This window comes from Dichomitus squalens, assembly GCF_000275845.1.
Source record: "Dichomitus squalens LYAD-421 SS1 unplaced genomic scaffold DICSQscaffold_2, whole genome shotgun sequence".
NCBI lineage: Eukaryota > Fungi > Basidiomycota > Agaricomycetes > Polyporales > Polyporaceae > Dichomitus > Dichomitus squalens.
This window is the reverse complement of record NW_006766884.1, coordinates 2,202,093-2,223,129: the sequence shown is the minus strand read 5'-3', so window position 1 is coordinate 2,223,129 and position 21,037 is coordinate 2,202,093. Positions and strand designations below refer to the sequence as shown.

General features: G+C 55.2%; 6 protein-coding genes across 6 annotated transcripts; 2 read left to right on the top strand and 4 right to left on the bottom strand.

The window, feature by feature from the left end:
- Positions 1-1,105: 1,105 nt before the first annotated feature.
- DICSQDRAFT_98444 (uncharacterized protein) lies at positions 1,106-4,270 on the bottom strand. The gene is made up of 3 exons (XM_007361569.1): positions 3,976-4,270; positions 3,272-3,907; positions 1,106-3,220 (listed from the first exon to the last, which is right to left on the bottom strand). Exons 2-3 carry the CDS (start codon positions 3,554-3,556, stop codon positions 2,066-2,068), a joined length of 1,440 nt encoding a protein of 479 aa, XP_007361631.1. The 5' UTR covers positions 3,557-3,907; positions 3,976-4,270; the 3' UTR covers positions 1,106-2,065.
- Positions 4,271-10,133: 5,863 nt separating this feature from the next.
- On the top strand, positions 10,134-11,860 carry DICSQDRAFT_166062 (uncharacterized protein; the record flags this gene model as incomplete). The annotated part of the gene is made up of 4 exons (XM_007361568.1): positions 10,134-10,513; positions 10,573-10,603; positions 10,927-11,087; positions 11,503-11,860. The coding sequence occupies 4 exons, from the start codon at positions 10,134-10,136 to the stop codon at positions 11,858-11,860; spliced, it is 930 nt and encodes a 309-aa protein (XP_007361630.1).
- A 3,669-nt stretch (positions 11,861-15,529) lies between these two features.
- DICSQDRAFT_18633 (uncharacterized protein) lies at positions 15,530-16,437 on the bottom strand (the record flags this gene model as incomplete). The annotated part of the gene is made up of 4 exons (XM_007361567.1): positions 15,530-15,732; positions 15,906-16,040; positions 16,098-16,152; positions 16,273-16,437. Coding segments are annotated over 4 exons (558 nt in total), but the record flags the coding sequence as incomplete, so codon positions are not given.
- A 336-nt stretch (positions 16,438-16,773) lies between these two features.
- On the bottom strand, positions 16,774-17,687 carry DICSQDRAFT_132509 (uncharacterized protein). Its single transcript, XM_007361566.1, has 5 exons — positions 17,393-17,687; positions 17,260-17,317; positions 17,082-17,183; positions 16,955-17,024; positions 16,774-16,896 (listed from the first exon to the last, which is right to left on the bottom strand). The coding sequence occupies exons 1-5, from the start codon at positions 17,628-17,630 to the stop codon at positions 16,819-16,821; spliced, it is 546 nt and encodes a 181-aa protein (XP_007361628.1). The 5' UTR covers positions 17,631-17,687; the 3' UTR covers positions 16,774-16,818.
- Positions 17,688-18,076: 389 nt separating this feature from the next.
- Positions 18,077-19,024, top strand: DICSQDRAFT_166059 (uncharacterized protein; the record flags this gene model as incomplete). The annotated part of the gene is made up of 3 exons (XM_007361565.1): positions 18,077-18,232; positions 18,287-18,646; positions 18,863-19,024. The coding sequence occupies 3 exons, from the start codon at positions 18,077-18,079 to the stop codon at positions 19,022-19,024; spliced, it is 678 nt and encodes a 225-aa protein (XP_007361627.1).
- A 114-nt stretch (positions 19,025-19,138) lies between these two features.
- On the bottom strand, positions 19,139-20,965 carry DICSQDRAFT_98436 (NAD(P)-binding protein). Its single transcript, XM_007361564.1, has 7 exons — positions 20,697-20,965; positions 20,409-20,632; positions 20,144-20,349; positions 19,936-20,086; positions 19,718-19,882; positions 19,511-19,663; positions 19,139-19,457 (listed from the first exon to the last, which is right to left on the bottom strand). Exons 2-7 carry the CDS (start codon positions 20,449-20,451, stop codon positions 19,252-19,254), a joined length of 924 nt encoding a protein of 307 aa, XP_007361626.1. The 5' UTR covers positions 20,452-20,632; positions 20,697-20,965; the 3' UTR covers positions 19,139-19,251.
- Between the last annotated feature and the right edge of the window lie 72 nt (positions 20,966-21,037).

Below are 21,037 nucleotides of genomic sequence, written 5' to 3'. Positions count from 1 at the left end.
TTGCCTACCTCAGCAAGTGCCATAGCAGGTGTTCTATGACCCCCGCGCGAGCTTCCACCATCTCATGTATCTACCTGATTTGTATTCCATGCTCAATACATGTCTCCGTTTGTATCACTGGCTTCAATCAATGTTGACCCCGCTGATGGATCGTCGTGCATGAGCTCCCCAATGGGGTCGCGAGCACGCGGGACGTCCGGACTGATAACGCGCTAATATGTTGATTAATATTAAATATATCATGATATATTAAACCCGCAGATCCTGATACGCTCCAGATTCTCCACGACTGGGAATGTGCTGGGAACATAGGATGGAACATGGTCGCAATGTGTGCGTAATGCAGTTAATACCATGATATTCCCAGGTCCGGCGGAATGTGATGGGAACATGCTGGGAATGTGGCGGTAATGCGCTCATCCTCTCCTTGTTCCCCAACCTCCGTAATCTGGCGCTTCACGCGGTGGGATGACGCGTCCCAAGCGCAAATGTCGGAGCGCACTGAAGGGCTATTTTCGGCGCACGAGACATGTAGCCCACATATGTCGAATACCAAGTCTGCGCGGGACAGCTGTCCGTATTTGACGGACTATGGTCGAGGGAACAAAAGGGCTGTGCGGGGTAACCTCGTCCTTCTATACCTTATATTGACCTGTTTCTCGGAGAGTTCGCTCAGTTCCTCCGCGACGTATGCCCCGTCTTCGCCTCGGGACCACTCCCCGCTCTACCGGCTTCGGACTGATCGTCCACTCTTCTACCGACCTATAACTGTATCCGCGTCTGGTCGAAAACGGGCCTGTTCTCGCGATCTCCCCGTCAGGTTCACAGTTGCGCATCACTTCGTCACGCTACCTCACCTCGTGCCCGTCCTTCGTTCACGAGCTCATCGCTGCCGAGCGAGCCCCCCCGTCGCACCCACTCGCGCTCGATAGCATCGTCGACTGAGAATCCGAACGCAATACAAAACGCCGCACAGGAACCAGATAGGGTATAGATCGCCCGGTATCTCATGCCCTGATCTCTGCTCGTCCTCTGCTGGCAGATCGCTCCCACACGACGGTCCTCAACCGAGTCTGCTGATTCACGAGCCCGACGTCCCCGACAGCTACATGACTTCGTGAGCGTCGAGACGGCGTGTGCTCCGAATGCAGGCACCCACTCGGATTAGCCTCGCTCTGCACGCCGTCAACACCCGTTCTCTCACCGTCGACCCAATAGAACACGGGGCGGGTACCCTTTTAGATGTCCTGCAGGCGAGGGAACACGAGGCGACCTACAGAAATTTGCGGACGCGCAACTAGTATGCAGGTACTACCAAGGGCTTTTCGAGAGCCTAGGGAGCCGCGAAAGGGCGAGAGGTGAGCAGATGATGGTGGGTGCAGTACCAACAAAGTCTGTATTCCGTGTCCGACACAGACAGAGTAGATACCTATTACTACGATAACGACGTACACGACGCGCCCTTGGCCTGCAAAGGACTCCGGCCCATGGGGTATAAACTAGATAATAAAGACAAGGAGCGTGGGGTGCGAACGATGACTCACGAGAGGGCGTGCCGTGATGGACATTTCAAGCTAGTCCGCCACCCGCTCGGCGCGTCAGAAGTTCTGTCTAGAATGCAACGAGTGGACGGGTAAGGTCACGGTACGGATGGCGCAGGAGAGCGAGCATGTGCGTGTATCTCATGTGTACCAATGAGAGCGAAGCGAGGGTGCTACTCCAGGTGACACATGAATGGGCACTAGGCTAGGGGGGTGGTAAGGGAGCGTGAAGAATACACAACAACGACTGGACAGGACCGGGTCGAGCGAATGGTACATGGGCGGGTATCGAGTACGACGAAGCGCAGCGTATAGCACAGGAGACGAGCAAGCAGCGACCAAACGCCGGGCATAGATAGGCGGTTCCAAAAATACAGTGAGCCAACAACGAAGGGCAGGAGAACATAGGCAGCTGTAGCGATAGAGCCGAGATGCGACGAAGGACATAGACAAGCGATGGGGGCATTAGTAGCTTGAAAGGGATCCATAGGCGAAACGAGAGGGAGAGCGAGGAGTGGCAAAGTCTACAGCATCATGGCAGCGTAGCCATGAGCGTTGCCACCTCCTCCGACGCTGATGGGCGCGCTCTTCATCATACCCATGTTCATGCCACCCATGCCCATGTTCATCCCGTCGTCCCAGCCGGCACCACCGGGGCCAGCCATGCGCCGCGGGACAGCGGCGCCGTTCATGACGCTCGGGATCTCGTAGCTGCCGCCGTTGCTGGCGGGACTAGCGTAACCGCTGCCGTTGCTGTTGATGCTTCCGCTGCGCTCGCGGCGAACGTTGATCGGGCCCGACGTAGGAGAGCCGTCCTCGGACAAGCGCTGAGCCTGGAGGAGCTGCTGGCGCTGAAGGTTGAGGAGGTACGCTTGCTGGCTCGTTGGCGCATTGATGTTCATCGGAGAGACGTTCCCTGCGCCGTGCGACGACGCGGGAGGCGTGAAGAGGGCAGGACCGCCGGGGACCTGCGCTCCGAACATCTGCGCGGCACCCCACGCCGCCTTGTCATCGTGAACGGCCTGCGCGTGGCCGTTCATCTGCTGGATGTACTGACCCGGGAACTGAGCGTGCATCTGGTTCGCGGCGTGGGGGTGCGAGTCGTACATCATGGCCGGGTTCTCGAAGGAGACCGCGCTGGGGCTCTGGACGATCATCGGGGTGTGCGGGCCGTGAGCGGCGGGGCGGGGAAGGATCGTCTGGAGCTGGAGACCTGCGCGCTGGGGGACGTTGTGCGCGAAGGGGTTGACGTCGCTGGCCTTGGCGAGAGGGAGGTGTTGCACAAGAGGGGCGCGCATGTCCTCCATGGTGTCATCGTGGATACCGCCCTGGGCGGGTCCGGTATAATCGTCGTCGCCGTAGTCATTGTCGCCGTAGTCGCCATCGGCACCCTCCTCCTCGACCGGACCTGCGTTGAGGACCTCGACCTCGCCGCTGAGGATCATTTGGAAGGCCTCGCCACGGACGGGCTCGTCGACGCGGGGGAGGCCGGAGCGGTCGCGCCATTCGTTGAGTTCGCGACGGAGGGCGTCTGACTCGAGCTTGAGGAGACGGAGCTCACGTGCGGCAAGGAGGCGGTGCCTGCGGGACGCGTGGATGTGGGCGATGGAGGAGTTGACGATCGAGGACTTGGAAGGACGGCGGATCTGGGAGAGGTTGGGGAGAAGCGCAGCGAGGTCCTGTGCGGAGGATTAGCGAAGATGTACTGCGGAGAAGAAGCGGGTGCGTACCAAGAAACGACCGTTGAGGGTCTCGCGGCGAGCGCGTTCAACGGCGTTGTGGGTTGCCCTGCGCTCTGCGGTGTTGGCGCGCCTGCTGGGCTTGCGCTTGGGCTGAGCGGGGTTGTTGGAGGGGGCGGTAGGAGCAGGGGCGGCGCCCTCGGCGGGCGGGGGAAGGGCGAGAGTCTGAACGGAGTTGGAGGGGGAGACGGGAGTCTGAGGACCGTTGGAGCCGTCGGTGGAGGAAGGAGAGTTGCCGGCGGAAGGCGAGTCGGGGATGGTGAGAGGAAGAGCCATTGCGATAGAGGTACAGTGGATGCGGGCGTGGGTGGTGGGCGATAAGCAGGAGATACAGCAGGGGCGGTCTATGTCGAGTGGGGAGGCGTTTTACGGCGGGTGATCGTGTCGGGAGGGCGGGGAGCGGGGACGGGAGAGAGCAGACGGGTGCGCGATAAAATCAGCGGGATCCGAAAGTAGCTCAAGGGGGGAGGGTCGGTTCGGCAGTCGATGGCGGGAGGGGGCGGAAATACTAGTCGCGAGTGACACTCAAGCGTTACTAGCAGTGGAAGAGGGTCGCGTGAAGGGATGTTTGGTCTGCTTTGCGAGGGGGATGGGCGGATGGGGAGAAGCCGGCAAGGGTCGCGAGATCTGGAAAAGGGGCAGGATAAGGTGAGCAAGATGTTGAGGACGGCGGGGAGAGAGCAGAGAGAACATACTCCAGGCGGTATCCTTGTGACGGCGAGGGCGAGGCGGAGAGAAGGAGCAGGAGGGGGCGGAGGAGATGGGAGGCGGGGCCTTCAGACGATGACCATGCGACGGCGAGAGGGGCGAACTCCAGCTGCCCTCCCAACCAGTCCCCCCATATATCTACCATCCGGCCGTCCCCGGCCCACTTGCCCATATCCGGCAACTCCGACTGCAACGACCGCCAGCGACAGCCAGTACAATGTACTAATACACTCCTCCGCCGCCGCAACGACAACATATCTCGTCCCCCTCCATCGCTCCCCGTCGCCGCCCCCGTCGTCCGCCCCCGCTCGCTCGTCTCCCTCCGACCCGCCTGCGCAACGCATTCCGGGCGTCTCTGGTGCGGTGGCATCACTGCCATCTTTCGAATCGGAAGCCGCCACGGCCACGGACGCCCTGCCAGTCCTATCCCCGCCTCATTCTTTCCCCAAACGAGACCCCTTCTGCTCTGCCATCTTATCATCTTCTCTCTCTCAGATCACCCCCCGGTAACTGCCGTCCCCGCCTGCGACGCAACAAGGCAGCAACCAACCGTCCATCATCTTCCTGTCGTCACCATCCCGCCCAACCACTCTCCTCCTCTCATCGCCTCCCTCTTTTCCGTTCCAGCTCCGACTTCAGCCCGTACTGACCTAAACCTTACTTATTCCCTTCTCATCAACGATTGCCGTCAAGCATCCATCACATGAAACTCTTGCCTCAGCCGCCACTTCCTCCTGCCGTGCTCCCAGCCCCCTTCTTCCTCTCTTTTTCCCCCACGTCTGTCCGCTGACAGCCCAATCGCTCGGCTTACCACATCATCGCCCCTGCTTCCCCTGTCCGGCTTTCCAATCCGCCGCCGATCCCCACACATCGTCCCACCCTTTGCGCTCTTTGGGTTATGTCCTACTCAATCTCACCCGCCGCATCTCCTTCTCTACGTCGCCGCCCTGCCCTCGTCCTTCACGACAACCGCCTGTGCCTCCCCCGCTTTCCCTTGACCGACCTCTATCTCTCCCCGCCCGCGCCGTCACAGCCACCCAATCGACTTCCTCACGACCTCAGCTCAGAATTCTCCCCAGCTACATACACACGGGATATCTCACCGCCGGAAATAGTGTACAGTACGCGTACCTGCCTGTACTTTGCCGAGGTACCCGCTCTAAGAGATCCTGCCGTCTGATCGCGCTTGAGCGTGTTTCACGCGAGATCTCCATTCGCGAAGTGCGTGACGACTGAATGAGATCCCCACCGCGCATACCATCAACTAAGTACACCATCCTCGGGCCCGATGTCGACTCCCCTTGCCGTTCGTAGTCTTATGCTCAACTACCTCCGGTCCCTTCCCGGTCTCCTCAGCGGCACCAGCCCGACTTGCGGTTCCTGCCCAGCTGCGGACATTCCTGGACATCGACCGTCGTTCCTGCGCTGTCGGAGACGCTTGTCGCGTTCGCACCCCAGGCCGCGACCGCGCCTGATTCCCCGTTACGCCCAAATGAAGACAGTGATCGTCGCTGCTCGTCTCCTCTGGAGCGGCCCTCCTGCTTTATTTGCTACCAAGTGACTCGCTTGTGACCCCAACATCTTCTAGCGAATTTTAGACGACTCGGCGGGTGGTCGCCTTCACAATAAGTCACCGAATTCTCATCTTCACCGGCTTCTGCTGTGCGCCGCTGTCTGTCGCCCGCAGCTACAATCTGTCTTAGAATGTCGCTGTCGGCATATCTTGACCTCTCCTTCAGATGTGCGTGTTTTTGACTGCCGCATATGTAGCTACTCGACTGCAACTGGTCCGGGTTGACTGCAACGAGACCCGCCAACAATCATCCCAATTCGGTCATGACTCACCGGCTGCTGTGCATGCTCCGTGGACTTGCTTTGCCGCCGCCGCCGCCTTCTTCGATCCGGACTCGGTCACGGGGCCGACATCTGCAGGCTGCGTCTTGTCTGACTACCGCCGTCATCATCTGTGCGGACTCCATTGCGCAGTACCGCCTTACGACACAACGCACGATACGCTCACACGGCATGGCACATCCTCATCGACTGTCGAGCCGGCATACGCCGCCTTCTGGATCCTGCGCTTTTCCATGGTCCTGCACATTAATCCCCCACCTTCCATTAGAGCCACCGCCCCACGCACGGATCTCGTCCAGCCTAGAGCTTGCTTGCGCCCAACAAGCTCACAACTCATTATGTGGACGCCGCCTCCTTGAGTTTTCGCTGCTCTTGGCAATGCGGACGCGCTCGCGAATGTGCCTCTCCGGCGCGGCGCACAATATTGTAGCCGTCTTCCGTCCTGTCAAACCTTGCCTGCCGCGTTACTAATAGTAATCTCAAAGCTACCCTTTTTCCCCTCCGAGCACACTGGTCCCGGACGACTTAACCTTGGCGGCGCAAACGGTGCGTCCAGGGCGCCACCCCTTCATACACCAAGATCAAATCACATGCTATTGGTACCGCCTACCCCCGAGCCGGCATCTAGCGCCTTCCCAGCCAGCCCGACGACGCTCGTCCAGACTTGTGTGTATGTAAGTCGACGTCGATGTCTGCCTATCTTTGTCCAGTACGTGACTGGCCCTCCTTCCCCGCCCTCCCACACGCCGACGATCTCACGGTCGGACCTCGACCTTCTTCGACGCCGGCCCCTCACTCTGATTTTCGCTGCTCGCGGTGGCGTGTGTGGCTGAGATCACATCCTCTTCCCACTCCTGACGCTCGCGTGCGTGCAACCGTAATCCGTAATGTCGGCATACCAGTCCACCGTTTGTCATCGACTCCCTGAACTTAGGACGACAGTGGGAGGATGGACGGACAATTCCGTCGTTTTACTGTACTCCAGTGCCGTAAGCTGACCTTCGCGCAACGAGGTGAGTGTCTAAGTCGCGCTGATACCTGTCCAAGTGAGTACCGCGATTATTCCAGAGCCCCTCCTCGTCATAACGCGGTGATGTGGTGCTCCTGCTCAGATGCCCATCCCCAGTCCGACGGAGGTCAGCACAAACGTCAAGGTTCTGCCAATCACAATGGCATTGGTACGTCATTATAGTACGTATCAGCTGCTCACTAACCGTCAGCTTTCCATAGTTCTAGTCTCGTCCCGACCTAGCAACATCCAGAGAGCTGCGCCGGACGGAACCATATGCTGCGTAATTCCGCCCGTCGACATTCACTGCTGTCCTTCAAATTCACCGCGCTCCTTGCCGTGCTTGCACTTATGTGATCTACGGATCGCTATGCGACTCACATGTCTCGGAGTAACTGCTCCTGCCATCTGAAGTGCATATTCAACGGTCCCCGACACACAACTAGAATGCAACTGACAGGGCAGGCTACGATCGCCCTCCATCTGCAGGTCTCAGCTAGCCTCCGGCAGAGACGTAGCCGTCGTCACCGAGTAACTGTACAATTCTCGATCCGTCCGAAGTAGAGGACATCTCGGGTCTGGCTCAACCAAGGCCCTCGATGTTCCCGGTCCCCAAGTGGTAACAACCGAGAGATGGTAGTTGCGGAGCTGGCAACGTCCTGTAGGCGGACGGTGGCACAGCACCGGTCCCAGCGCTTAATGCGGACAGCGTCGGTGTCTCGTCGTCAGGCTCTCAAGCTCATGGCAGGGAACGGGGCATGATGATCTTACGTTTGCCATGTCGGTGCGTTCCACAATCCGTCCTTCTCTGTGTTTCGCCTTTGCCTGCCCATCGTCACTTCGTGACGTTCGCGGTCGCTACTTCCCAAGCTTGCCCAGATTGTCCGACTTTCGCATCAATGCCGTTGGGTTACGCTCTCGCAGAAGCCTGATTTCACATTTCCGCGCTCTGGAGTCCGGTGATTGCGCCCGCAAGGCACGATGTCATCTGAGTTCATCTCCGTTGCACCTTTGGCAAGTGTTCACAGATCCCAGCGCACTGCTTGTGTGTCCTATTCTCCCGCAGTCAAAGTTGCGCCATAAAGGAGGGCTCGGCATCTTCAATCCAGACTTCATTCGGTTTCCTAAAATATCATGGAGTAGCGCAAGTTGTCTACATAGCACGGCACTGATCTGCGGGCGCGACAAATTGCTACTATGTACTGGTGCCGCTGAAAGACTGTGAGCCATTGTACGATCGTCGCTGATGTCTCACTACATCGCGTAACACCCTCTTACCGCCGACGGAGACGAGGACTTCGCAGCCGCTGTACGCGGTACTGGCGCTGCTATGCCGAGTGTTTTCGACATGAACGAGGATCAAGGCGTTGCGCCATGCTAGTAGGCGCCGGTGGACATGACCATACCTACTTAGAAATATCCGGGGCATCCTCGGCGCGAGCCACCGCTCTCGAGTCTCCAACACCTCTACATACCCTAAACGGGAATAGTCCCCAAATCAACATACTTAGATGCATGCTAGATCCGTGCTGGGATCTGTCATTCTCTGACTCGGTTGCGCTGGGATCTACACAATCTAGGCGACCGCGGCGGGCAGATCGCCTCAATTGCTGACCTTCTGTCGCTGTACTACAGAATCACGAGAAGACCGGTGAGACTGCTCTCCGGTTCTCCGATTTGTCCGTTCGTCCACAGAACATACCCAATCACTGAGGATATACTATGATAGCCATTGCATCCTTGTCCATATCTCGGACTGCTTCCATGTTGCGCTTCCCTTGTTCCCGACGAAGCTCTGTCAGATGGGCTGGTAGTATTCGGCGAAGATATCTGTGCGAATATAGCGGGAGATACAGTACATCTCTTTCGCTCCATGCAAGGGTGTCCTGCATTCCGTGGAATGAGCTGCACCTACATGAACAGCGGTGGCTTCGCTCGGAGTCTTGTTGTTTCTGATCGAGATCGATACGGGCCTGGCACGCTCGTTGATAAGATAATGATCGACTCATCCCGCTCTTTTCGGACTGGAAAGGGTGTCTTTCAATCAGCGCTGCGAACACGGTTAGCTAGAAATTCGGGAGAAAGGGAAGACGAATATATTCACATTTAGTCCGAATGCACACGCGTGCCGTCCACAGCAGAAATAGTGAGCCTTGATACTGGGCTACTAGTGAACATGGCTAGATAAAGGTGCGGGTATCCGTCGGGAGGCGGGCGGGCCTGTGGCGGGGGCGATAAGGAAGCGGGCCTTGTGGCGCTCGTTCCGCTCACTCGCTATACTGAAGCCAGAAAACCAAAAGACTAGCAGGGCAGAGTTGTAGCGGTACATACATACCTGAAGGACAGTCAGGTCGTGTAGGGACGGACAACGCTTCACTGCGTCAAGCAGCGATAAATTGATGATAGACACGGCAAGTAGGCACGAGACACACTACCCATTGTTCTATGTTCGACATATCATAGAAAATCAGGCCGCCAGGCTTGAGCCCACTCTCCCATTACACCTATGATAGGCGAGCAAGATGACTAAGGAATGCCAAAATTGTACTTTACTATACGCCAACAGATGTTGGCTATGAGTCGGAATTCCCTTCGCGAGAAGAGGAATCGGTGCGGAAAGTTGCTGGTGAGATACATGCAATGCATTTAGATGGCAGCAAAGCAGCTTCGCTATCGGCAATGGCAGGAGCTGGAGACGACGCTAGATGTGTGTCGGTGCTGCTACCCCGGACCAGGTATATGCTCACCATATATGCTGCCAGGTCTTGATAGCGTTATCGTCAAGAGGTTGCTCTCGAGTCAGGACTGCATAGACGGACGTCTCGTGAAGACGTACAGGGTCAAACGGGCGCCCGCACAATTCGTCAGGTAAGTGAGCGCCGGCGGACCGTGACCTCGCTGCCAGCCCTCCTTGTAGTACGAGTCTCCCGGCCTACTATATCTTCGGCTCAGGTTTCTTTGCACTGCGCATCTGTAGTCGCAGTCTGCATCTTGCAGTCTAACTGGAATCGGCACTCAACTATTTGCCCGGAATGGCGGTGTGTCATTGAACGGAGATTTGGCGGCTGTCGTGCGACTCGTCCGATGACTCTCATCAACATGCACATCTTCTTCGCCTGTTGTAAGCAGTTTCTCGACGCTGACATGTCAGTTACAATATACTATTTTTCGACCTGAAGCGTGTTTAGTACCGTTCTAGGACGATCGCCCGTCGCGCCCAGCTCCCCTCCCGTCGAACAAGCATATCTATTTGACCTCATACATTGCCTTTCGTCTTTCACCATGTCCTCAAACACCGCGGACACCGAGCTTTTGCTATTTCCTACTGTAGATTCTGAACTTCTTCAATCTACGCTTTCGGCTCCTCCATTCGTGATCGTGGAAGGTATCTTCAACATCCGCGACTTCGGCGCCGGGTACGCGACCTCCCTGGGCGACGCACGCGTCAAGCCATTGTTCCTCTTCCGTTCTGGAGAGCCATCGGGTATCACGCCCAAAGGTATCGAACAGTTTAAGTCCTACGGTATCAAGAAAGTGTTCGATCTTAGGGCCGACGTGGAGATCAGGAAATACAACACCGTCATGCCGCAGATCGAAGGAGTAGAAATCGTGAGGTCTTTGATCTCGGAGGAGGCGTTGGACCCAGTGGAAATTGCCGACCAGTGCGTGTATTCCGTTTCCACCTCTATCGATTACTTATCCTAATGAGTGCGGTGCGCAGGTTGAAAGAGTTCTCCGAGGACGAAGCGGTCGTGAGTGTACTACAACAGCTTCCATCCGTACCAACGCTGTACCTATTGTCTCCGGTCTCCACGGGCATTCTCGAGAATGTATACCCGCATGCTAAAGCGTGCGAGACCTGTCCTCTAAAAAGTTCTCATCCACATTCGTGATTATCCTGATCAGCCATGCCTCATTCATTGCACCGGTAAGCATTCAACTCCACGTCTTCCCCCTTCTCACGTCGGAACTTACTATCCTTTCATATAGCGGGCAAAGATCGATCCGGCATCTTCGCTGCAGTCATATTGCAGGTGCACCTTCCCCGCACTTTCATCTAACCTCTCTTGAACAGATTATGCAGCTCCTCGGTGTTAGCGACGAGGACATAGTACATGACTATGTGCTCACCAGGATCGGGCTCCAGCCGGCCTTCCCACTCCTCGCCCTACGCTTCCAGAAGGAGGACGTATTCCGTAAGAATTGGAAGGGCGTGATCAGTCTGGGGACGGCGAAGTGCGTCAGCTTTGTATTCTCTGCGTGCTCTATCACGCGGCATGCATGGACTGATCTGGCATGACCGACAGGCCCGAGTCGATGTGAGATGCCCTGAATGTGATTCAGAAGGAGTTTAAGGGGGTCGACGGGTACATTCGGCAAGTCACATCGTTGACGCCGCAGGATTTCGAGCGCATTCGCAACAACTTCCTTGTCCCCGTTTCCGTCTAGAAGCCATGTTCTCGGGATGTATGATACATAGAAGTTTGGAGGGATCCTTCAGATACAATTTGGTTGTATCTACATACTTCCCGAGGAAAACCTGAGCATGGCCAACGCGAGAACGAAAGCGCTCCAGATGATTCAGCGACGCGGACAGCCGCCGGCCCGGCAACCTTGCAATGCCGACGACCGTCATCTCAAACATTTGTAGCTCGCACAACCATCTGCAACATGCCATCTTGACGGCCCTCCATCGGTCCCATACACCTTCGATTTCTCCGAACCGGATCCAGAGCTCTTTCATGTCATCGAACGCGAGCGAAGCTGTCTGGAAGGGCGACTTCACCGGGGACCTGAAGGAACGGATCATCCGGTTTTCGGATATCCTCACGTATGCCGAAGGATTCGCGCATTCAGCAAGCTCACAGCTGAAGCTGAAGGAGGTCGCAATCTTCAAGCGCGATCAGGATGGGAAGACGCAATGCAAGGTGACATACGAGACCACTGTCGACGAAAGTGCGTACTGCCTCTCTCTAGGCGTTTGTCTAGCGAAGTTCTTCCGGTATTAACGGAGCCATGTCGCACTGCCCCCGCTGCAAATCTTCACATCCTGTGTGTTTGTGGGTGAACGTGGCCCAGACATGATCAATCTGAATAGGACATTGCACGGAGGGTGTGCGGTTTACTTCATTGACGTGTGCGTTTTGTTCTTGTCGTCAATCTACGGACTTGTCCCCATTCTATCCGCGTCTCTCGGACCTCACCCGTGTCTGACGCCGAACTGCAGTTGCTCCTCCATTGCCTTGACAGTCCTTGGCATGGCTATGGACAAGCCTTCAAATTTCGTCTCACAAGCGTTAAACACCACTTTCCATGCACCTGCGCCATGGTAAGTACCCCGTTACCAAATAGTGCCTCATCATATCTCCGAGCACGCCTTCCCTCTTGTCCCTGATCCTACCCCCTGTCCAACAGCGGAGCGAAGATTGAGGTCGTCAATACGACCGTGTCCTTTGGCGCACGAACGGTGTCCGCGGTCACGGAGGTGAGAGCGCACTCGCTTAACTATTTTTCGCCTCATGAAAGGCTGAGCTGACCACATCTGCCGAATCTATGACCTGTTAGATATGGGATATCACGAATAGACGACTGTGTATGATGGGTGTTCATAACAAGATGGCTCCGTCTCAACCTAAGCTATGAGCGGGTAAATCTATTGCGGTTTGTCAGCCGTCTCCTATCTGTAAGTCGAATCTTCTATTGACCTGAAGGTTGACATGTCGAAACGGAGAACTGAGCCAATATAGCGATCATCTTCTACAGTTCATAATCTGCACTCGCTCTTGTCATATATCTACTGCGTAATTGATGGCCGCGCAACAGAAGCTTCACGAATGCCGAGAACGTGTGCTCACGTTGAGCCGCCTAAGTCACTGGATTACGATGAGTCCAGTACGTCCTGCACCCAACGGCTGTCGGTATGGCCGCAAACGTGCTCGAAACTATTCGAGTGTCACTCTGACACCCCAGTGATGGCGCTGATACAGAGACAATTGCTGTCAACAGATAGCGAAGGCGAGAATCCATATTGATCCTTGCTGTCTTTGCGTATGTGGGCATATACCGGCCATGTTCCCGCGAGCTGAGGGATCGCCGTCGTCGGCGCTCCGTCGTAAGACAAGAGTCATGTACGTTTCAGAATTGTTCGTGTTGTCTAGCGGGGAGCGTGAGCAGCTCTAGGTCGCTCTTGGCGTCTCCATTCAGACGAGTCTCGACTTAATCGGGCTACTCCTTGTTGTCGGTAATCCGATCTATCGTCTTTTTGATGTCTTCTCGGCCAAGTGGAGTCATAGTTCTGCAGAGTCATCACCATGGTAGGGTCGAATTCCGCTGCTCGCTATGATTCTATATCTCAGTCAGTTTAGGAGCTGACTTGGTCATGGCGAAAATAACCGCTTCGCATATGGTCTCGCCTTCCGCAAGGCACACAAGCTCTCGTATGCTAGTTTGCTTCGCACCTCGTGGACATATCGCCATATCGCTCCGTCTTCTTTCCATGCTGCCGTCATAGTCTCACGTGGTCCTCGGAGGTGAACTTAGAGCTGGCGGTCTTTCGCACTTGCGCTTGGTTGTTCCGTTCAATAGCTTGGAACCTCCTAAACATCAGCAGTCTGAGGTACGTTGGGCATGTTCCGTTCAGCAATGCCTATTGCACGCACCACAAGCGGAACCTGGACTGATTGAGTCATCAGTTGTACTTCTCGGACGTCAAGTGTGGGTAGGACACGATGATGGCTGTCTCCTATAGGTCGCCTAGTCATGACGAATGCGAAGCACACCGCGTGCAGCGAAATGAATAGGAATCCGTCTGCACCCAGATTCCCATCGGAATTGGGCGAATTCTAATTCTGTCATCCGGATCATCGGGGCTCACCTACGTACACGAGCCTGAGTAGGCTTTGTGGCTTTAGGCCATATGTCTAATGTGAGCTCCTGTACATGCCAAACGGCGCTCTAAACCATTCTTGTTATTGACGACACGATTCTAGAGGAGATCTTCTCGTCCGTCATCGATAGGCACTCAGCCACAGCCACAGCCATCTGTCTGAGTCCTAGCGACCCGGCACTAACAGCGTGCATCCGCGCATGCGTTACACCATGTCGGAGGTGGCGACGGACTCGTGCTCCGACCACGAAATTCAAGGCCAGTCGAGACGATTCTGCACATGACTAACGGGCCGTTGAATTCGCAGGAGGCGTTCCTGGCGTTGCAGGAGACATACAGGAGCCCTACTACGCTGCAAGGCTAACTTGTATATTTCGAGGTTTGTCCCGACCCTTGCCCCGCCGGCTTGCATGGCACATAGTAAGGCAGCCGGCCACATCCGACGACGTGTATCATGAGTTTGCAGTTGGTCACCGAGGACCCTGTTGGCATGTGTGACCCAGAGGCGCATGATGGCAGCGAATCCCGCTCTGAATAGAAAAAGCGACAAGGAGCTTGAGCGCTGACAAGGCCACTGTTGTTCGTGGACACGAACTGCATGTTTCATGGAGACTGGACGGACCCGTTGTCACCGCACGCCGCCTGGTTCGCTCCTGAGCCTGAAGGCGTCGTGACAGTCGCCGTTACAATAGTGGAAGACACATACCGAGATCATGACTTTGATGGACACAAGTTAGTCGGGAATGGTCGAGATATCATAGTTGCGATATAGTCAATGACTGACATCAAATTGAGATGCAACCGAGCATGAAAAGTGAATTGTAGGAGGATGTCGCCTGAGAAGGCGCAGTCCCTTGGTACTGACTGCGAGGGGGTCATAATTATGCGCATCAGGAAGCGAAGGGCAGTGCGTATAATGAAGTTGGCCATGTTGATGACACATGATTGGTACGGAAGCAGCTTGAAAAGCTTGTTAGAGACTGGCGTGTGAGCCTGAGAAGACGACGAGGATGTTCAGCTCTGGAGGGTGCCGCGATCTACGTTGCTTGACGTTGAAGTGTTACATGAGGAGTCTGCAAAGGGAACTTGTGCACCATCACAGACACACTGAGAGTGGATGGGTATCTGGGTACCATAACGGAGGCCAGATCAGCACAAGCGCGATACGCTCAAAGCTCCTAAGAGATCGTACCTAAACTTCGAGCAGTTCATCTTCAGACTTCTCTAGGGCATCGTTCCAGACTTCCGCCACGTCCAGGATGTATTGGACATTGTCTTCTTCGTCTCCCTTGAGCAGACCTTCCGCAAGGAACCCCTCGACTGGCGCGCTTAGGGGCTCGACGAAGTTCATAAAGCGTTGAGACAAGTTGTTCTCGTATGAAGGACGTGAGTTGGAATCGGTGTCATGTGAGAGTACGAACTGAATGGAGACCGACATCCGGCTGCAACAGGTCATGTTGCTGGTGACGCCGGATCGATTGAACTCTCGAAGGTTGAGGATGTAGCGAGAGACAACAATAGACGTTAATCTGTACGGTGTTCAATAAGCGGCGAACTCTCATGGGCGAGGAAGAAACACATACGCTTCTCCAATCGTGCCCATGAAACTGGGGAAGACATTTGTAAGCCAGCAAGCCAAGTGAGCAACGTTGAGGAGGGAGAGGATACTGCATAGCAAAACAAACTTAGTATGCGCTGCACATCAAGAAAGGAAGAACGAACACGAAGTGCAGGACCCCTGATGTTCAGTTAGCGGTCTATGTGTCGCAACGGCATGGATCATGTCCAACGTACCACTGCGAAGTAGTAACGCCGCAAACGACCGCTTGAAGGCAGCTTCTTGGGCCGCCTTCCGCGCACTACTAGTCTTGGTCCATATGATGACAATAACGAGTACGTCACCAGACATCATGACAACGCGATTGACCCAGGCTACTGCAAGGCGTCCCTGCATGAGTACAGGGCACGGGCGATGCACATACATAGTACGCACAACTACAAGGTGTCGTTAGCATCTCGTGACCTGCCAGGCAACACATATAGCCTGAGCGCTCACACTGTATTCAACAACGGAGAGAGGTAGTCGGATTCAGTACATGGAGACAACCCTGGTTGGAATATCGGCGGGGTTCCGGTGAATAAGTACTACAGGAAACACGATCATTGACTTCTTAAGAGAGCACGTTGTAGAAGATCAGCACATACTGTCTCGAGGGCCACCGGTACAAGAGATGTGAATAGGACGATAGCGGGCAACCATATTCTTGATCTTGAGAAGACATATACTCGCAATGTTGAGAAAACTGCACAAAATTAGTTGTCGGAAGCATCACAGCATCAGTGGAAGTATAAGAGCTGACCTGCCCAGATGACATAACCGAGCACCACCAGAACATTTATTATCCTCCAAATGGACTGACAGCTACAGCCGAAGACATCATCATGGCAAGACACGGGACGTTTAGCGTATGACTCACCTCTACGAAAGAACAGCGATGTTGAGTAAACATTACGTCGGTGACGCAGCTCACTTACTGATCGGGTGCGCGAGTGTGCGACGGCCACTGTCATGAAGTATCTAACGATGAAGATATACCGGTTGAGAAGGAAGAGAACGGTTGCGGCTGTGAACTTCCTTCGCCAGACTAGACGGACTTCCATGTTGAAGGTGAGTAGATACTCGTATAAGATAAGAGCTGATGTAGGATCAATATATGAAGAGTTGATGTTATCAACTCGCATGCTTACTTGCCGACGCCACTGTAGTCTGCCACCATTATGGCATTACGATAATGGAGGCTATTTCAGATCAGCTACAACTCACAGGTAACGATGGTCGAGAGTGAAAAGATCTTGTAGAGATATGTAACGTGTCATTTGGAGGACAGAAGTATTTGTGAAAGTGACCACGGAAGCGTAGGAAATGAGGAAGGTGAAGGGAGAAATGGAGAGCACCTCGACGCGGACGGGGGCCTTGGTTCTAGGGCTCGCGCGGCGAAGCACGAAGTAGTTGATATTGCGCAGTGACTTATAACATGCTAGATCAAGATGGATAGGTGTTTGTGTATCAGGAAGCGCCCCTCACAGCTTGGGCGGCGAAGGCTGCATCTGATTATGAATTCCAGAGACGACTAATCGACGATTCGTGATATCCCAGATCTATACGGAGACAGCGTGAGCACAAGTACATCTGAACTTGAAAGTGGTACGGTCTGACCTCAGTTCGCGCAGAGACTGTTCGTGTACCGTACGCAACGGTCTTGTTCACAATCTTGAGACGAGCACCGCTAGAATGCTGTCAGTCGAGACGGGCTAACGGGAGAAGAGATGAATGTCAAATGTACACTGTGGCGGGGGCGTGGAATATGGTGTTGATAGCCTGGGAGACAAGGTGTGTTCTTTTGTTCATGGCGATGCTCAGGGCCGTCAAGGCGATGGCAGAACAGCTGCCGACATACCAAAGGGAGTATCAGTAAGACGCGTCGTTTGCTAGATGGTAACACGAGGCTGTGGAAGACGTACATATCAATCATGAACATCGAACAACCTCCGTGCACGTGTCTGTTGGCGTTGAGCATGTCTTGGACCAGACCGGAAAGGTGTTGAATAGCGAACACGACTACGGCCGTCGCCGCTAGTGATTGAAGAGACACACCTTCTAACACATCTATCTCAAAGACGACTGCTGCGTGCAGCTTTCCATCCTCTGGCCTGGGACTAATGGACACCTCTGTGAGCTCGAGACAAGATCCGACAGCTTTTGCGAAGTCGCCTGGGCCGCGAAGGATTACGTCCGCGAACTTGACGATTCCCGCTTGCTGCTGGGGGGTGAGGTCGCCGGAGAACTTGACCGGGGATTGGCCTTCCCTATGGACGAGCGAGTCGGATGGCATCAGGCATATGAAGATGACAGGAGCAGAAGGGTGTTCGTTATGATATGTGGTCTGAGCGCATGATGGTCGACTGGAACGAGAGGCACCGGCACCCGGCAACCTCTACCCCGCACTGAATCAGTTCAGACGCCCAATCTACCCCGGATCGGTTCCTTGGAACCCGCCACCCCGGCGCTTGCCTGCATCCCTGAGGCGACTATGTACATTCAACTTGTCCCGTATCCATTCCCCTAGGCTACTCAACGAATCTTGAGACCTTCGGAGCACATGTGTTTCTCACCAGACGCGACATGCCTTTGAGTGTTATTCTGAATCTGGTAGATGCCCAGGGCCTGTTCCCATGCCATGCCCATGCCTCCCCCATAGTCCCGAATGGCACAAGGGGATGTCCACATCCTGTTACTTATCGCCTTGGACTAGGGAGCGACACCTTGCGCTGGGCCATCATGTCCGCTTCTCCTCGCCTCCCCTGGGAGCTCATCGAGAGGGTCATTAACCACTCTGATGACGACCGTAGGACTGTTCGTAGCTGCTCCCGCCAGAGCAACCCGCGCCATACAACAGATATCACAGTTGCAAAAGTGTGTTCATTCATCCGCAAGGTGAGCTGTTCATGATCTGTTCCTATAGCATTGTCCAACGGACCGCCGTCCCAGAGGACCATAATGGGTGGCTGTCTCTTCTTAGCTCCCGTACGTACCAACTTCGATGAGGAAGATGTGGAGACCGGCGAACTTAATACATCCCCCGAAGAAGCGGACAGCAACAGCTCTCGGTACTCTAGCAACTCTGCCTTCGGCATACCGAAGGCACTGTTTTTCCAGGCCGCCATCAACTATTTTGGTTCTCTTCAGCAACAGGTCGACCAGCGCAAGGCCGCGGGTGTCGTCACCGGCTCTCGTGAGCATTCCTCTCAAGCCAGTATCATCGCCGCTCCGACAGCTCCGACGGACGAGCAGGCACTTGCCGACGCGTCCACGGTCATCGCCGCTGCTCTCCCTCTCCTTCGGAGCTGGGTACGGGAGCCGGTGCTATATGCATACGGCCAACCGAGACGGCCTCAGCTGGGGATGTTGATGATGACACCAATGCTGGTAGCAGGCCAGATATGATCGACGGCTTGGCCAACCTCAACTGCCAATTGTCGGAGGTTAACAAGCACAACAATATTTGCTCCGCTCGCGCTGCACCGCGTAGGTCTAAGCGGGCTGTGGTATTTTGCGAAGTTGCAGGACAGTGACCAGGTCATTTACCCGTCCGAGGCACGCGTGATAGAAGAGTCCATGGGGCGCGTCATGGACTTCCTGGACGAGAAGTGGAAGGAGCAGCCAGGACAATTCAGGGAATTGCTGAAGAGGTGCGGAGAGAATGAGACGTTCGTAATTCAGGGCTGAGCTTTGGATTGTGTCGGCCGTGTGTCGTGTCCGCATTCCTCCCATTCTGTATGTACGGTACGATAGGATACGCAAAGAAGTCTTCGGATGATCTGATACTTGGGTGTGTTACTGGTCGAATTGCATGAGCCGCAGGCCTCGGTACGAGCTCCAAGGAGCTATTTCAGGACGTCGCCTGTGCCACAGTGAGGACCTCAGTAGGGCAGGCGATGGTTTACAGCGTCCTATTAGACCGGCAATCCAAGATGGGGAGCCAGTACCAAGCGCACGAAGTCGTCAACACCATGCATCTGCACGCCCAGCTTCAGGATGTTCTCGTCCGGAAGCTCCTTCGCCCCGTACATGCCCATCTCGTTATAGAGCTGGAACATGATGTCCCGATCTGGGACGCCACTCGTCGGCAGGACGATGTACGTGCCGTCTTTCCCTGTCACTGTATAGTACAATTGGCAGCGGAGCGGTGGTTGAAGAGGACATCAGACTGACCTTTCTTTACGCTGGCTAGAATCTCGAGCGGAGTGACGCGCGCGTTGGCGGCGTAGAGATAGTTATGGTTGAGGTCGTCCTTGCGCAATTCCCATTGGTCGAATATGGCTTTAGTGACCGCGGAGAGGTCTTTCTGCACATACAACATCGCCACTATTTTCTGCATAGGTAGGGTTATCATACGTGCCAGTGCGTGGGTGTACTCACGCTTGGTCGTCTCCTTAATGACGGGCTGGTGGAATTCCACTCGGTCAAGGTCATGATTGTACTTCATGTGCGAGCGGAGGACCATATTTTCATAGAAGTTGCCGGTGTAGAGGAAGACTGCCGGTAGCCCCTTCTCGCGGATGTAGTCGTCTACGTGGTACTTCCCTGTATAGCCATCAATACTGTGTTTGGCAAAGGACAGCTGACGGCGACACGACCTTCATAAATGCGAGAGATGAAGCGGCCTCCAGATATCTTGTTGGAGCTCGGAAGCGTGCTCCACACAAAGCACTGCACTGCGTTGTCGAGGGCTGCATCGACGAGATTCTTCCCCTGGTGTTCTTCGCTTCCGGGATCATCCTTGATCTTCTGTGTGGGCCTCAATACGGAGTCCGCTACGGTGCGGGAGGGAGATTGCCCACTCACCGAGTCATAGAAGTTGGTCACGCCAAAGACACCCCAGCAGCCACGCAGTGCAGCTTGCACGTCCGAGGGTACAGTGAGGTCCGTCTTGACGACCTCCGCGCCGAGCCTGGCGAGCTCTTTGCTCGCGGTAGACTGCGGATCTCGAGTGAGGGCACGCACGCGATATGCATCGGGATGCTGCAGGAGGAGTCTGGCCACGGAGCCGCCTGCAGAAACGTCAGATCTTGGGGATCCCGCGTGTAGACATGGCGTCGCCGCTACGAACCCTGGTTTCCAGTAGCGCCACAGACAGCAATGAACTTCGTCATGTCGGACTTGAGCTTTCGGGGGGATAGCCTGTGAATCGCAACAATCGGACGAGCGGATGTTTGACTCCCACCAAGAGGACCCGACGCCCTATATATGTTCGACTTAGGGGACGGCTCCCGGCGGACTCGTGTGCGTGCTATTCTTATCACCGATGACTTAGGCTCTCAATACAGGTCGATCCTTCGCAAGCACATTATGATTCAGCTCAAGGTGGGCGCGAACGATGATCGCGAGATGTACTGACCCTAGAAGGGGCCACGGCGTCGGGTGCGATGGTGTTAGGTGGGCACATGAGGCCTTTGGGAAGGGTAGAGGGGCATCTCGTGATTGCTATGACTTTGTCATGCTGTCGCTGCTCTCGTTTGCCAGACAATTTCGCGGGTACGGCGGCCGTCCTCACAGCGCTAGCCAGGTTCCGAATTCCAGTAAGCTATTGGTCTTTCCAAGTTGATCGAGCTGTGACGTAACGGAGGCTGAGGATCTCGGCGTTGGCGTTCGAGGGGCCCGCATCTGTGATGGAGTGTGGTGGGCAGGACGACAAGCATGGCCAGTACACATCATAGTACTAGATCTAGAGGGCAATGC

Bases quoted from the DNA above. Each gene is read 5' to 3' on its own strand.
- DICSQDRAFT_132509 (XM_007361566.1), bottom strand. From the start codon at position 17,630: ATGCCATCCGACTCGCTCGTCCATAGGGAAGGCCAATCCCCGGTCAAG. The intron at 17,318-17,392 runs GTGTGTCTCTTC...GTCTGGTCCAAG, and splicing joins TGAGATAGATGTGTTAGAAG to ACATGCTCAACGCCAACAGA. The intron at 17,184-17,259 runs GTACGTCTTCCA...GTATGTCGGCAG, and splicing joins TCGATGTTCATGATTGATAT to CTGTTCTGCCATCGCCTTGA.
- DICSQDRAFT_98436 (XM_007361564.1), bottom strand. From the start codon at position 20,451: ATGACGAAGTTCATTGCTGTCTGTGGCGCTACTGGAAACCAGG. The intron at 19,664-19,717 runs GTGAGTACACCC...TGCAGAAAATAG, and splicing joins CATTAAGGAGACGACCAAGC to TGGCGATGTTGTATGTGCAG. The intron at 19,458-19,510 runs GTCAGTCTGATG...TGTACTATACAG, and splicing joins TCTAGCCAGCGTAAAGAAAG to TGACAGGGAAAGACGGCACG.
- DICSQDRAFT_98444 (XM_007361569.1), bottom strand. From the start codon at position 3,556: ATGGCTCTTCCTCTCACCATCCCCGACTCGCCTTCCGCCGGCAACTCT. The intron at 3,221-3,271 runs GTACGCACCCGC...TCCTCCGCACAG, and splicing joins CCCTCAACGGTCGTTTCTTG to GACCTCGCTGCGCTTCTCCC.